This window comes from Pelodiscus sinensis, chromosome 8 (genome assembly GCF_052426305.1).
Source record: "Pelodiscus sinensis isolate ZL-2025 chromosome 8, ASM5242630v1, whole genome shotgun sequence".
In the NCBI taxonomy this organism is placed as follows: domain Eukaryota; kingdom Metazoa; phylum Chordata; order Testudines; family Trionychidae; genus Pelodiscus; species Pelodiscus sinensis.
Genome location: NC_143059.1, coordinates 46,558,758 through 46,570,922, shown reverse-complemented (window position 1 = coordinate 46,570,922; position 12,165 = coordinate 46,558,758). Strand labels below are relative to the sequence as shown.

Genomic DNA, 12,165 nt, shown 5'->3' with positions numbered 1-12,165 from the left:
GCCCGATACTCCGGCATCAAAATGCCAAGCGCTCCTGACCAGCTGATTAAAAAGCCTGCCGTTCAGCACACATGCTGGCTGTAACCAGAGGGAGCATAAGGTTGTGGGGGGGAAGGGGGAGTGGCACATGTGCTGGCTGTAACCAGATGGAGCATAAGGTTGGGGGGCGAGGGGGATTGTGTTACAGTATGGAGAAGAGCGTTTTGCTTCAGCGAAGGGGAAAGGGGAGGGGAGGGGGAGGAGGATCAGGTTACAGCACAGAGGAGATGCAAAGAGGAAAGGGGAGGGGAGAGGGAGGGAGATTGTGTCCTGGCCAGCTGTTAAACCCTGCAACTGTACCGGACCTCCCGATTCTCCAGCAAATCTGATAATCCGGTACCACCTAGTCCAAAAGGTGCCAGATTATCGGAAGTCTACTGTATTTACGAAGCTGTAAGGGGTGTCTGGCTGCTAAACTGGAAGCCATGAAGTCAGCTGAGGACCTTACATCCATTGAGGTATCAGCTACAAATTCTGTCGCTAGGGAACCTTTTTTAAACTGCAGCCAAAGTTGGGGTGCTCAAGGACTTTGAGATCTTCTAGACAGGGAAGAGATACTCCGGCATTGCAGGTAAACCTGGGAAACAGAGTGGTAGAGGAGGCTTAAGGTCCATCTTGAGAGTGGCCTCCATCTTTATATCTGTGGGTTTCTTGCGGGGGAGGGAACTTCTCCTTTCTTATCAGAGGGTCTTTGATTCTTGGCTAGTCGTAGAGCCTGAGATTGCTCTTGTATTATGCTTCCCATTGTTCCATTTATCCCTAATCATTTCCTCAAAGGAGGAGTGAAGGGGTATAGTAGTGTTGGGAGACTGAGAGAAGAAATGTACTTTGAAGCTTACTCACAGGAGCCTCCTCAGGTTTGAGAGCCACACAGCTCACATTCCTTGCAGGGCGGGAGGAGACGTCACGCGCTCCCCCGCCCCCAATCCCTGATTGGCCTAGGGGTGGGGGAGCGCCCGAAGTTGCCTCCTACCCTACCCCCGCACTGCAAGGAGCACGCAGCATTTCAAAGTGCTATGCACTCCTTGCAGGGCAGGAGGAGGCTTTGTGTGCTCCCCCAGGCCAATCAGGGCCATGCACTCCTCCCGGGGTGGAGAAGACAGAGGAAACTTGGCATGTTCCTCCTGCCCCCAGGCCAATCAAGGCTTGAGGGCTGGGGAGCGTGTGACGTCTCCTCCCACCTTGCGAGGGGTGCATAGCACTTAGAAGTGCAGCGTGCTCCTCACGGGGCGGGAGGAAGTTTTGTGCACTCCCCCATCCACAGGCCTCAATTGACTTGGGGGCAGGGGAGCAGCAGAGCCTCCATGGGCCGGATCAACCCATTTGGCGGGCCGGTTCTGACCTGCAGAGGCCCTTTTGCCTGCTCTAAGCAGTACCCACAGAGACAGGCGTTGTTTGCAGCATAGCAATGCTGAACCCAATGTTGTCTCTGGCATGCTGAGTAATGGCACAGTGAGATGTAAACAGTGGGGACTGAGGACCATATTGCAGCTCTGTAGAAATCCTGGATTGGCCTGTGTGCTAGAAAAGCTGCTGAAGAAGCCTGAGCCCTTGAGTGGACTCCAACAATTTTTGGTGGATGGACCTTTGCCAGCTTGTACCAGGACTGCATGTGCAAGGTGATCTAGTTGGAAAGCTCCTGTGCAGACCCTGGCAGGCCTTTCATTATTTTGGCTTAGTGCTATGTCAATCTACGGAAATGCTTGGTTCATTCCTGATAAAAATCCAAGGCCCTCCAGATGTTCAGTGTATGGAGATGTCTTTCCTTTGCAATTTTTTTGAGGCTTGGGACACAAGATAGGCAGGAATATGTACTGGTTAACATGGAAGGCAGAAACTTCTTTTGGCGGGAAGTCCACAGCTGAACCTTTTTCTTATAGAAGACAGTGTATGGTGGCTCCAAGGTGAGAACTCTGATCCCTGAGACATGGCTTGCCAATACCACTGCCATCAGGAACACTGCTTTCCAGGACAGGTGAGAGAGAGAGCAGGAACTGCATTGTTTGAAAGGTGGCCCTGTGAGCCAGGAGAGGACCAGGTTGAGTTTCCGTTGCCCAACAGGGTCTTGGACTTGTGGGTAAAGTCACTTGAGGCCCCAGAGAAATTTCACTATCATATCACAGGAGACCATCTGTCTCTGGATCTGGTCATGAAAAATGAAGATAGCTGCAAGATCCGCTCTAAGGCTACGTCTACACTGCAATAGTTATTCCGAAATAGCATGTCTGCACTGCAAGGAAGCCTCAAAATTAGTCCGAGGCAGGCTTCCCTAATGTAGAAGTGCTATCTCGATTTAGAGCCCCAGGAGAAATAACTTAGAATGGTCCTGATGCAGAAGAGGAGAGTCTACACACACCTTATTTCAAAATAGCTATTTTGGAATAGGTGTTATTCATAGAATGAGGTTTATAGAAGTCAGGATAAGCCAACCGTTATTTCAAAATTATTTCAAAATAACGGAATTGCTGTGTAGACTCTCCCATAGTTATTTTGGAATAACAGCTGCTATTCTGAATTAACTTTGCTGTGTAGACACATCCTAATAGAAGACTGCACCAGCCCTGGTTCCCTAACCTGCAGCAAGTAGTTCCAATGCAAAGTAACTTCTTTTCCAAGTGGAAATGTTGGGCAAGCATGGAATAAGTACGATAACAGAAGGAAGTGAGGATAAAGTCCAATTCCCGTTGACCTTGTAGCCTTATTTGACTTCAGGCCAGAGTCCAGGAGAATAGATTTTTTGCACACGAATATATATTGGTCCCTTCTGCTTTATCACATCTGGGCTATGTCTACATTGGCTGAGCAAGTTACAGCACTATAAAGCACAAGAAACTATTAGGTCCTCCCCTTGTGGAGGTAGTTTACATAGAGTGAAGGAAGAACACTCTCCTAGTATTCTTGCCATGGCCCCACATTCACTTTAAACCAGTGCCACAGCTGCGCTTTAATTTTAGACATGGATAGGATAATCAGAATCTCATTCACTTTCCTCCCCTAAATTCTGAACATTTGGGAGAGGGAACACAAGGTCAGTTTGCTATCTGCTTGATCCTTCTTTCTATACCAGCCTAGTAAGCAAACACCAGCCAGAGATTCTTTAAAGATGCTAATTTTCAATTAAATCTTTTTGTTTAGGCAGGCATAGAATGGGATTAGCTGTGTTTTGTCCTCCTCATTCAAAAGCTGAAAGGCTTTAAATTAAGTTTGTTTAAAGTTTGTATACTGACTTTGAAGAGCTAACAGTACAAAAACGACACCTGGTAGCAGCCAGAGTCCCACACAAGGCCCAGAGTCTTATCAAATGTCTGTGTCAAAGGTTCCCAGATGATCTCCCAGTAGATTTTACTATAGAATTTCTTCAATTTTTTTAATTCATATCACTCTCAGATATAGAGAGAAAAGATGACAAATGCTTATCTATTTGAATGTACCAAGTTATCATTGAATCCAGTGCAATAGTGTTTCCCAAATATTGAAACTGCATATTTGTCACTAATGACCTCTAACTGTATAGAGAATGTTCCTTCTTTCTCCTAGCAAGAGTCAAAAATGTCCTCTCATCAACCATGACTCAGGAGCATTGAAAATGAAAACATCAGGTCTTTGAATTATGATTCATTCATGACTGTCACAGCTAAAGCTGGAGAGGAAATTGTTTGAAGAATTGAGTGCAGTGAGTAGAATATACATATTTATGTAAAATTAGCTCATACATAAGGTTTGACTTTATAATTTTATTTGTCATATTTAATTCATACTTAGACTTTTAGGCTTCTCATAACATTACTCTGACCCTGGTGGTAAGGGGAATTTCTTTGCCCTCTTTGCAGGCTGGTTTTGCACTTAAGCATTAGGAGCCCTTCAGGCAGTCTGACCAGAACAGAGAGAGGTGAGGACTCCATTTCTTATCTGGGCTACATCATCACTTATAGGGAGGTAATTGAAAAATCACGAATCTTGTTTTTAATGGGAAAAGCCTGGAGAGGTGTCTTGATTGTTTTCTACAATATTTACAGCTGTGATCGAATCCTGAGGAAGCAGACAGCCATCCTTCTAGGATCCTGGGGCCATCCCGCGGGCTATTTCTCACAGTCAACGTCTTTGTGCCATGCTCCTCCTCCTTGGTGAATGGGTCCCCAGACCAGGATGAGCCATGTGCTATCTCCCTCCTGTAAACAGCAACCCAGTGTGGGTAAAGCAGCTGCCTCACCAGTGAAAAGCATAGGCTACAACTTCAGCAGGAGACTTCCTTTCAAAAGACCCCACAGAAAATAAGATTAAGGATACACTACATAGGTATGTCAGACTCAACGACAGCCATACAAACCAAAAACTTGTCCTGTAATTGATAAAGAAAACCAAGTAGGTAGCAAGCAAGTGGGCTTATCAACTAGAGCTGTCATCTTTGCCTGTAATGGGAAGTGTCTGGATTCTGTTTGTCAGATTCTGGCTATGACTTGTGGTGATCTATTGCTTCTAGCTTAATGTACTGTAAGTACTGTTAGGTAAGTAACCGTTTGGTTTTTGTTTAATTCCCAGTATGTAATGAGTTCTATACGCGTAATATGTACATTAGCCCTCCACTAGTTATACTTGTGTATTTATAGTGTGTTCTGAGTTCTCTACGTTTGTATAAATGAACTGAGAGTTGAAGCAGAAAATCCATGTAGAAACAGCACATAGAAAAAGAAATTAATAATTTGACTGCAAGATCGAGCTAGATTAGTTCTCTATCCAGTAATGTATATACCATATAGTTTAATACTGTTAAATGTTCAATATACAGGTAGGACCTCTCTGGTTTGGCCATTTGTAAAATGAGTGCTTTTTTTCTTTGGAATACTTTTCATGATTTGCATTGCATGTCAGGATAGTGAATACAAGTTTACTGGATGAGGAACCTGGAACAGAGGGAACTTGAAGTAACATCTCTCATTTTATACTTTGGGCTTGTCTTCATTACTGGCTGGATTGATGGGCAAAGATTGTTCCAGAAGTCTAGAACAATTTATTGAGTCTAGTATAGATGTGACAAATCAGCCGCTGATTGCTCTTCCATCGACTCCAGTACTCCACCTCAATAGGAAGTACAAGGTGAGTCAACGGGACAGTGTCTTCTGTCAATGCACCGCAGTGAAGTCACCGTGGTAAGCAAAGCTAAGTACATTGATTTTAGCTATACTAATCATGTAGCTTAAGTTATGTAATTTAGATTGATCTTCCCTATGTAGTGTAGATTTGCCCATAAAGTAATAATGATTTTGAGCACTCTATTATGATTTTTCTCCTTGCCAAAGCTTGTTGAATTGGGGGCCTGGTTTCCTCGATTAGCTAAAAATAAAAATATATCTAAATTTAAATTGAGCTTTTTTCCCCGTTGGCTTATTAGCTAGGTACGTTTGGACCTCTTTTCTGTGGTGACACTTGGTTTTAATGGACCCACTAGTCTTGGCGCACAGAGTACAATTTTCCTTTAACGTCAATTGGAGATGAAAATTGTTTATACACTACTATTCTGCTGGCACAAGATTGTTTCCACAGAATACATTATCATGTGTTGGTCAATATAGTTTGAAAACTGCAAATAATGGCATTTCCACTATTTTTCTTCAAGAAATATATTCTGCATTTTACTAGAGCTCAGCAAAGTTAGGCCCTGTTCTGCAAAATGCTCCATGTGGATGGACTCTTATTGAGGTAAATGATGGTCTGAACCTAAGGCCATGTCTTCACTAAGCAGAAGACTGACGCTGCTGTGATTGATCTTCTGAAGTTCAATATAGTGGGTTTAGTAAAGACCCATTAAGTTGAGCTCACAGGGTGCTCTTGTCAGTGGCTGGTACTCCTGGTCCTGTGAGGAGTAAGGAAAGCCAACTCCCACTGTAGGGACAGCGGGAAAACTTGAAACAAGATAATTAACATAGCTGAAGTTGTATATCTCGATTCAACCTTCCCCTTCAGTGTTGACCTGGCATATTTCCCAATCCAGGAAATCAGTCACCTTTATTTTTGTGCCAGAATCAGTAGTACTAGACCAAGAACCATTCTAGCAATGTTAAGGACTAGTTGACTATCCGATAAGCAAATACTTATTGGATAGGCAACAGAATAGTTGACTAGTCACTTCCCCTGCCCTACTGTTGCCTATATCAGATAGAATTATGTGGTCCTCTGGGGAGGAACAACGCCACCCTATTGACCAATCGAATAGTCGATGCAAAAATGCATCAACTATTCGATTAGTGAATTACATACTACTTCACATCCTTAATCCATGCTAGAGTTTGAATTTTCCCAGTGAATTACATTACCCGCCCACAGTACTGTGAAGATGTCGAGTTTTAGCTGAGGAATGGAATCTGAAAGCTAAATGCTGCCTTTGAATCACTTATTCTTTCTGAAAGTATCAGAATGGACTGACTGCACTATTCAGTATTTCTTTTTAGGGATTGAGCCCTACTCGTCAAAATGGCTTGAAGAAGAAGATGATGAATGTATATACTTTGTATTTCTTTTTTAAGTTTAAATTTAAAAGTTTGGCTTGATTTTTGCCTTGGGGGGTTGTCTGCTTGTCTGATCCAAATGACAATTGGTTTTAATTCATGCCTTCATTTGCTTCAGTTCAGTTTGCATGTAGAGGAATCACAAGGAATCATAAGGAATATCAAGTCTTCCCTCCTTTGTTTTGCTGGACCTTTTCAGGGAGGATGGTGGCAATGATGTAGACCAAGCATGGGGAATATTTTTGCAGTCCAGTGCTGTTGACCCATAGAAAAATCAGTTAGGGCTGCATGAAAATGAGAAGCTACCCCCCCCCCCCACACACACACATACCCATTCCCCTTGCACACCAGAGCATAGGGAGGCTCAGGCTAGTGCCCTGCCTCCCCCCCCCCCCACACACACACACACTCTTAGATGGAGCCAAAAATGAGAAATGGAGTGTGTGGGAGTGGGCTGCTGGGAAGCCTGCTTGGGTGTGGGGTCTGGGTGGGAGGGGAGTTGCAGGGCTGGAGCATCAGGTCCCCAGTGCTGGAGAGGGAGCCCCAAGCCTTGGGGGGATGGATCCAGCTCCTGGCTTACAGGTTTCTCACCCCTGATCTAGACTGAAAGCATGTTCAGCCTTTCATTGAAGGGGGAGAAGTGTTAAACCATTGACAAAAGGACTTTCTACAACCATCAAGCATTTGTATTAAATAAATGTACAGTGTGATGACTAAGTTCAGGATGTTCCCTAATAGTGATATTAGGTCTATAAAATCTAACAGTTCCCAATTATGGTCCCCAGTCAATAAGTTTTGCATAAGGCACGCCAATATAATTAGATGATCTTACTGTTATCTTCATTCCTCTTTCTCCTTCCCACTCTCCTCCTTACAGTGTGTGATAACATACATTTGTAGCATCATGCTTCAGTTTAGACCCCAGTCCTGAAAGGCGCTCTTTAAAGATGGACCCCTGAATCTGCTGGTAGCCCTCACTTCAGTTCATGAGGTGCTCATGCACCCAGCAGGAGCTCCATCCTACATCAGGGCCCTACATTGTAAGCCTTGATAGAGCCTAGCAAACAGGATCCTGATATGGAGTATATTGGGGCCAGTGAATAACAATAATACAAGATCCACACAAATATACCTTTCACAACCTCTAAGAAAGCACTGCAGGTCCAAGTGAAATTTGCTTGAAAACTGATTTTTATTTAGACTGATGAAAAAGCTATTTTTTATTTTTATTAACCTGTTATTTGTCACCTATATACAAGGATTCTGTTTGGAGTAAAGATCTTTAGATCAACCCTTATGACAAGATGAATAAGAGGTATCTGTAATTCAAATTATTTTAATTTATGAGAAATTATACAGGAAATGGAACAAAATAGTAGAAAGCAAAATGGTGGTGCAGTAAACATAGCTAAATAGGTTTTATATTTGTGTAGTATGCAAGCAATGCTGGTTCAGATTCTTATACAGCCTTGAGGATCTATGGCTCGGACTCAATACAATGACATATTTGTGCACAAAAGGTTTTAAACCACTTTAATCAACTGTAAATTGGTGTTCACAAAGATACATTCCCCAGCATCCTTCCCACATGAAGGACACCACAATGGTAACTGTTTCTCTGTGTCAGTTTCTTTGCTTTATTATTAGTATAAGACAATGAAGCAGAACTTATTTCCTTTCTTTAGTTAATTGTTGGTATTTTTCCTTACAAGTGTTTGTCACAATCTACTATGGTAATGAACTGAATATTACTTCAATGATACCCAAAAAGACACTTTAAAATGCATTCATCAGCTTATGTTAAATTTTGCTCTAATTATGCCTGAATATATTTAAAAGCAAGGAACTTCAAGTGCAGACTATTTTTAACATGAAAGTAATCCAGTAGTAACAATCTTAAACAATTAAAGAGGGGGCAGTTGTACAAGTTTGTTGCATAAAAATGTGATACTCACACACTGACTAAAAGGAGGAGTTGGAAATAACACCAACCCTGCAATTTGAAGAATATTTAGTATCTAATAATTCAAACAAACCCTATTAGTGCTCACTTCTGCTTTTGAAAATTACAATCAATAACTGGTGTTAAGTTTTTACACTACAATGTGTTTTTTTTCTTGGACACTTGATCAAATACCAAAATAATGGTCTGAAATATTTGTCTGGAGGAAAAATATTGACTAAAAAGTGTTATAACTTCTCATGACTTTGGCTCCCAATAATGAAAAAAATCTGCATGGATACAGGTGTCCACAGGAGATAAAATTGTGTCAGGATTTTTAGGCTTCAAACAGACTCTTTTTAAATGCTTACAATTTGTTGGGGAAGATTTTCAGAAACTAAAGAAATCCTATCAATCCATAGTTGAAACATTAAGAAAAGAGTTTAAAAAGAAAAAGAAGAAAAACAGATTTTGAATCCTGCACATGTACTTAACTTCATATACATGAAGAGTCTCACTGCACCCCAAAGGACTATTCACATGTAAAGGTCAACTTGTGCAACTGTCTGCAGGATCAGGGCTAAGTGATGTGCTACTTCCTACCTTTGCTACCAACTACTATTCCCAAAACTGTGATGAGATTGTTGGTGATGGGATATAAACACTATAGGGCTATGTCTAGACTACACGCCTTTTTCAAAAGATACTTTTGAAAAAGCCTCTTTCGAAAAAGAGCGTCTAGACTACAACCAGTACTTTCGAAAAAGCAAGCTGCTTTTTCAAAAGACAGGCACCTAGGCAGTCTGGATGCTCTCTTTCGAAAAAGCACAGTTTGCATTACGTAGCACCTTTTTTCGAAAAAGCACTTTAGAAAAAAGGCATTCTTCATAAAACGAGCTTTTCTGCGGTCGACAAAACCGCCGCATTCCTTCGATTCACTGTTGACAGAATGCAGTGGCAGTCTAGAGACGCAGGTAAAGATTTTTCAAAAAAAGGCCTGGTTTTTCGAAAAAATGTCTGTAGTCTAGACACACCCCGGGTGTCTACACAGCACCAAAAGCTGAATTAAGCTATTTGAACTTAAACTACACAAATGACATAGCAGAAGTTGCAACGCTTATTCTGACTTCAGCCCTGATATGTAGACATACCCTATGGTATCACAGGTGCTCACCATATGGAATCAATGGAACTGTTATTAACAACCCTGTTAATTTCAGTTCCATTCCAGGCACAAAAAAGAAAAAAAGTCAATGTTTACCAAATGATAAGGAAATCAATGTTCAAAGCAAATTTATTTTTAAAGAATGATGCTATCATAAACAAAGCAAAGTCAAATCTACATATGCAGATCCTGCACGTGTAATTGAAGACAGATACCTTTCCACTATTTCTATTTGGAAATTTCTCTTAATCAAATTGCAGTTTGGCGTTATTCCTATCTAAAAATAAACCATGAAATCATTTTTAAGTAAATATTTCATTGCTATCTGTAAGATGAATTAAGTATGAAAATGTTCAAAAGGAACACATCTTTTAAACAGCTTTCAGAAATTGATTTTAAGCTTTCTTTTTTTTAAAAAAAAAAGGAAACAACTGAATCTACAAGTTGGCTTTTTTTTAACATAAGACCTCCTATGGATTTGGCAAAGATTTTTTTCTCCTTTTTCCTTATTATAGTAAGATGAAATTCCTGAATCAGAAAGAGTTCCATTAGTATACATAAAAAAGTAAGTATGCTGTTCCTTCAGTTTAAGGGAAATAAGTATGTCAATTTAGGATGAAAATGCTATTTTTTTTGCCAGCGAATAAAAAAACCCCCACACTTTTAAAGCTATATTTTGCAAAATGATACAAGAGGACTTTCAGTTAAACGAAAAACAATAAAGAATACTGCAAAATCCAATTTGTTAGGCACCGAGATCCAAATTTTAATTGAGGTTTTTGTAGACCAAATTACTAGCTTCTAAGAGAGCTCAGATCCACTGAAGCTATGCTGTATGTACCAGCTGAGCATCTAGAGCAGGAGTGGGGAACCTGCGGCCCCTGAGGTTCAGGATTCCCCGCTAGCATTGGGGAGACTGCACTAGCAATCCAGTCCCCTTCCTTCCCCCCCTGCCCATTATCCCACCGTGGAGCTGGAGCACACAAAACCTACTTGCCTGGGGGTCAGCAGCCCCAACCCAAAAAATGTTCTCCATTCCTGATCTAGAGTGTCTTAACATTTTGCGTCTCCTATGAAAAATAAAATATAGCTAATCTTAAAAAAAGAGAGTCCCATCAAGTCAGGATTTCTCTAATAGCATATATAAGGCCACACTTTAATGACAATATTCACTTTTCCAGAGATAAAGATATAATTGTTTAGATGAATTCCTAGCTACATCACAACCATCATATGAAAGCTAAGAATTAGTTTATTTTAACACTGACGGTTTTATTTATTTTCAATGATATTTCACTACCAAGCATACAGCAGATATTAATCAATCTGAAACATGCTTTATACATTGATCTAAAAATTATCCATGATAGCTTGGATTTCAGTATCTCTTCTCCCCCATCTACTACTAAAGTAGGAACATGTTTACAGAACAAACAGCACAGGACATTTTGCAATCACTCAAGAAATTCCTGCCGTTCACCATTTGTATTCTCAGATGGATAATTCTCATTGCTTTCGGCCTGACCAAATCTTATTCTCCCTTTAAAAAGTGCTAGTTGTAGTTGTGGTTGTCAGACGTCTTCCAATAAAAATCCTTGGGGAAGAGAATATACATGAATAAGCACTAATTTCATTTTAAAAAAGAACGTACAACATGTAAGGAATGCTTTTCCTCTTATCAGATTACTAGTCATGCAAATTACAGTAGCAGTTGTAGCATCTGCTATAGCTAAGATTGCAAGAGTTTCTGCTAAAAAAAAACACCTGCTTTCAGTTGCTCATGCTTTTGTACATTCTCCTGTTCTTTCATTCACGTCAGATTTTAGAAATTAAATAACATGTTCAGTGTCAGCTGAGCTGTTTTACATAATACTCGCTTATCTGACTTAGTATTTTCATCAGTCACTTTTTATTATGTTCACTATTTTCCCACTCAATATTATTTCACTATATTATTTCCTGTATTTATTTGCCTCAGGTGAAAAAAATTACCACTATGAAAAGTAACCATTTTGACCATATTTAAACACAGCTCTTCATGAAGTTGTTACAAGTTGTGATCTTGTACTACTGTGTCCATAAGTGAGCTAGAATGTTGCAAGGTCAGAACAATTCTGGAAAGTCAAGTAATGAAGAATGTACAAATTTACAGTATTTTCGTTTTACCTCAAAGGAAAACTTCAGTGTGTTTCTATAATATCTTGATTGGTCAGGTATATATATTTTTATTTCTATAATCAGTGTTGTAGACTAATTTTAAGTGAGTTTTAACATGTATTTAAGATTTGAAGGAAAGTAAAGTTTGGTTTGGTTTTCAATTTTTTTAAGTTAGGTGGATGGGAACTGAAATTTGTACGTGAAATAGCTAATCTGCGCCCTGACATACATAGAAGTATATGTTCCTTTCAGATACTTCCCTTATCTGCACTCTGACCCTAACCAACTGGATTGGTGTGTGAACTGAGAAGAAAGAAGGACATCTCCATCAGGGAAGGAATATTGGTGCAAGAGACCCA

At 40.5% G+C, this 12,165-nt stretch overlaps 1 protein-coding gene and 1 long non-coding RNA gene across 3 annotated transcripts in view; one reads left to right on the top strand and one right to left on the bottom strand.

Annotated features, from left to right (window-relative positions):
• Positions 1-294: 294 nt before the first annotated feature.
• LOC106732912 (uncharacterized) lies at positions 295-8,738 on the top strand. 2 transcript variants are annotated; one of them, XR_016350177.1, is made up of 3 exons: positions 295-3,712; positions 3,870-3,975; positions 4,056-8,738. It is a non-coding gene; the product is annotated as an uncharacterized LOC106732912 (long non-coding RNA). The 2 variants fall into 2 exon arrangements; XR_012905653.2 differs by having other exon boundaries at positions 295-3,975.
• BNIP3 (BCL2 interacting protein 3) overlaps positions 8,049-12,165 on the bottom strand; it is a 20,337-nt gene continuing 16,220 nt past the window's right edge. Inside the window, exon 6 of the mRNA XM_006136634.4 lies at positions 8,049-11,243. Coding sequence (XP_006136696.3) covers positions 11,192-11,243 — 52 coding nt within the window. The 3' untranslated portion in view covers positions 8,049-11,191. The remainder of the gene's footprint in view (positions 11,244-12,165) is intronic.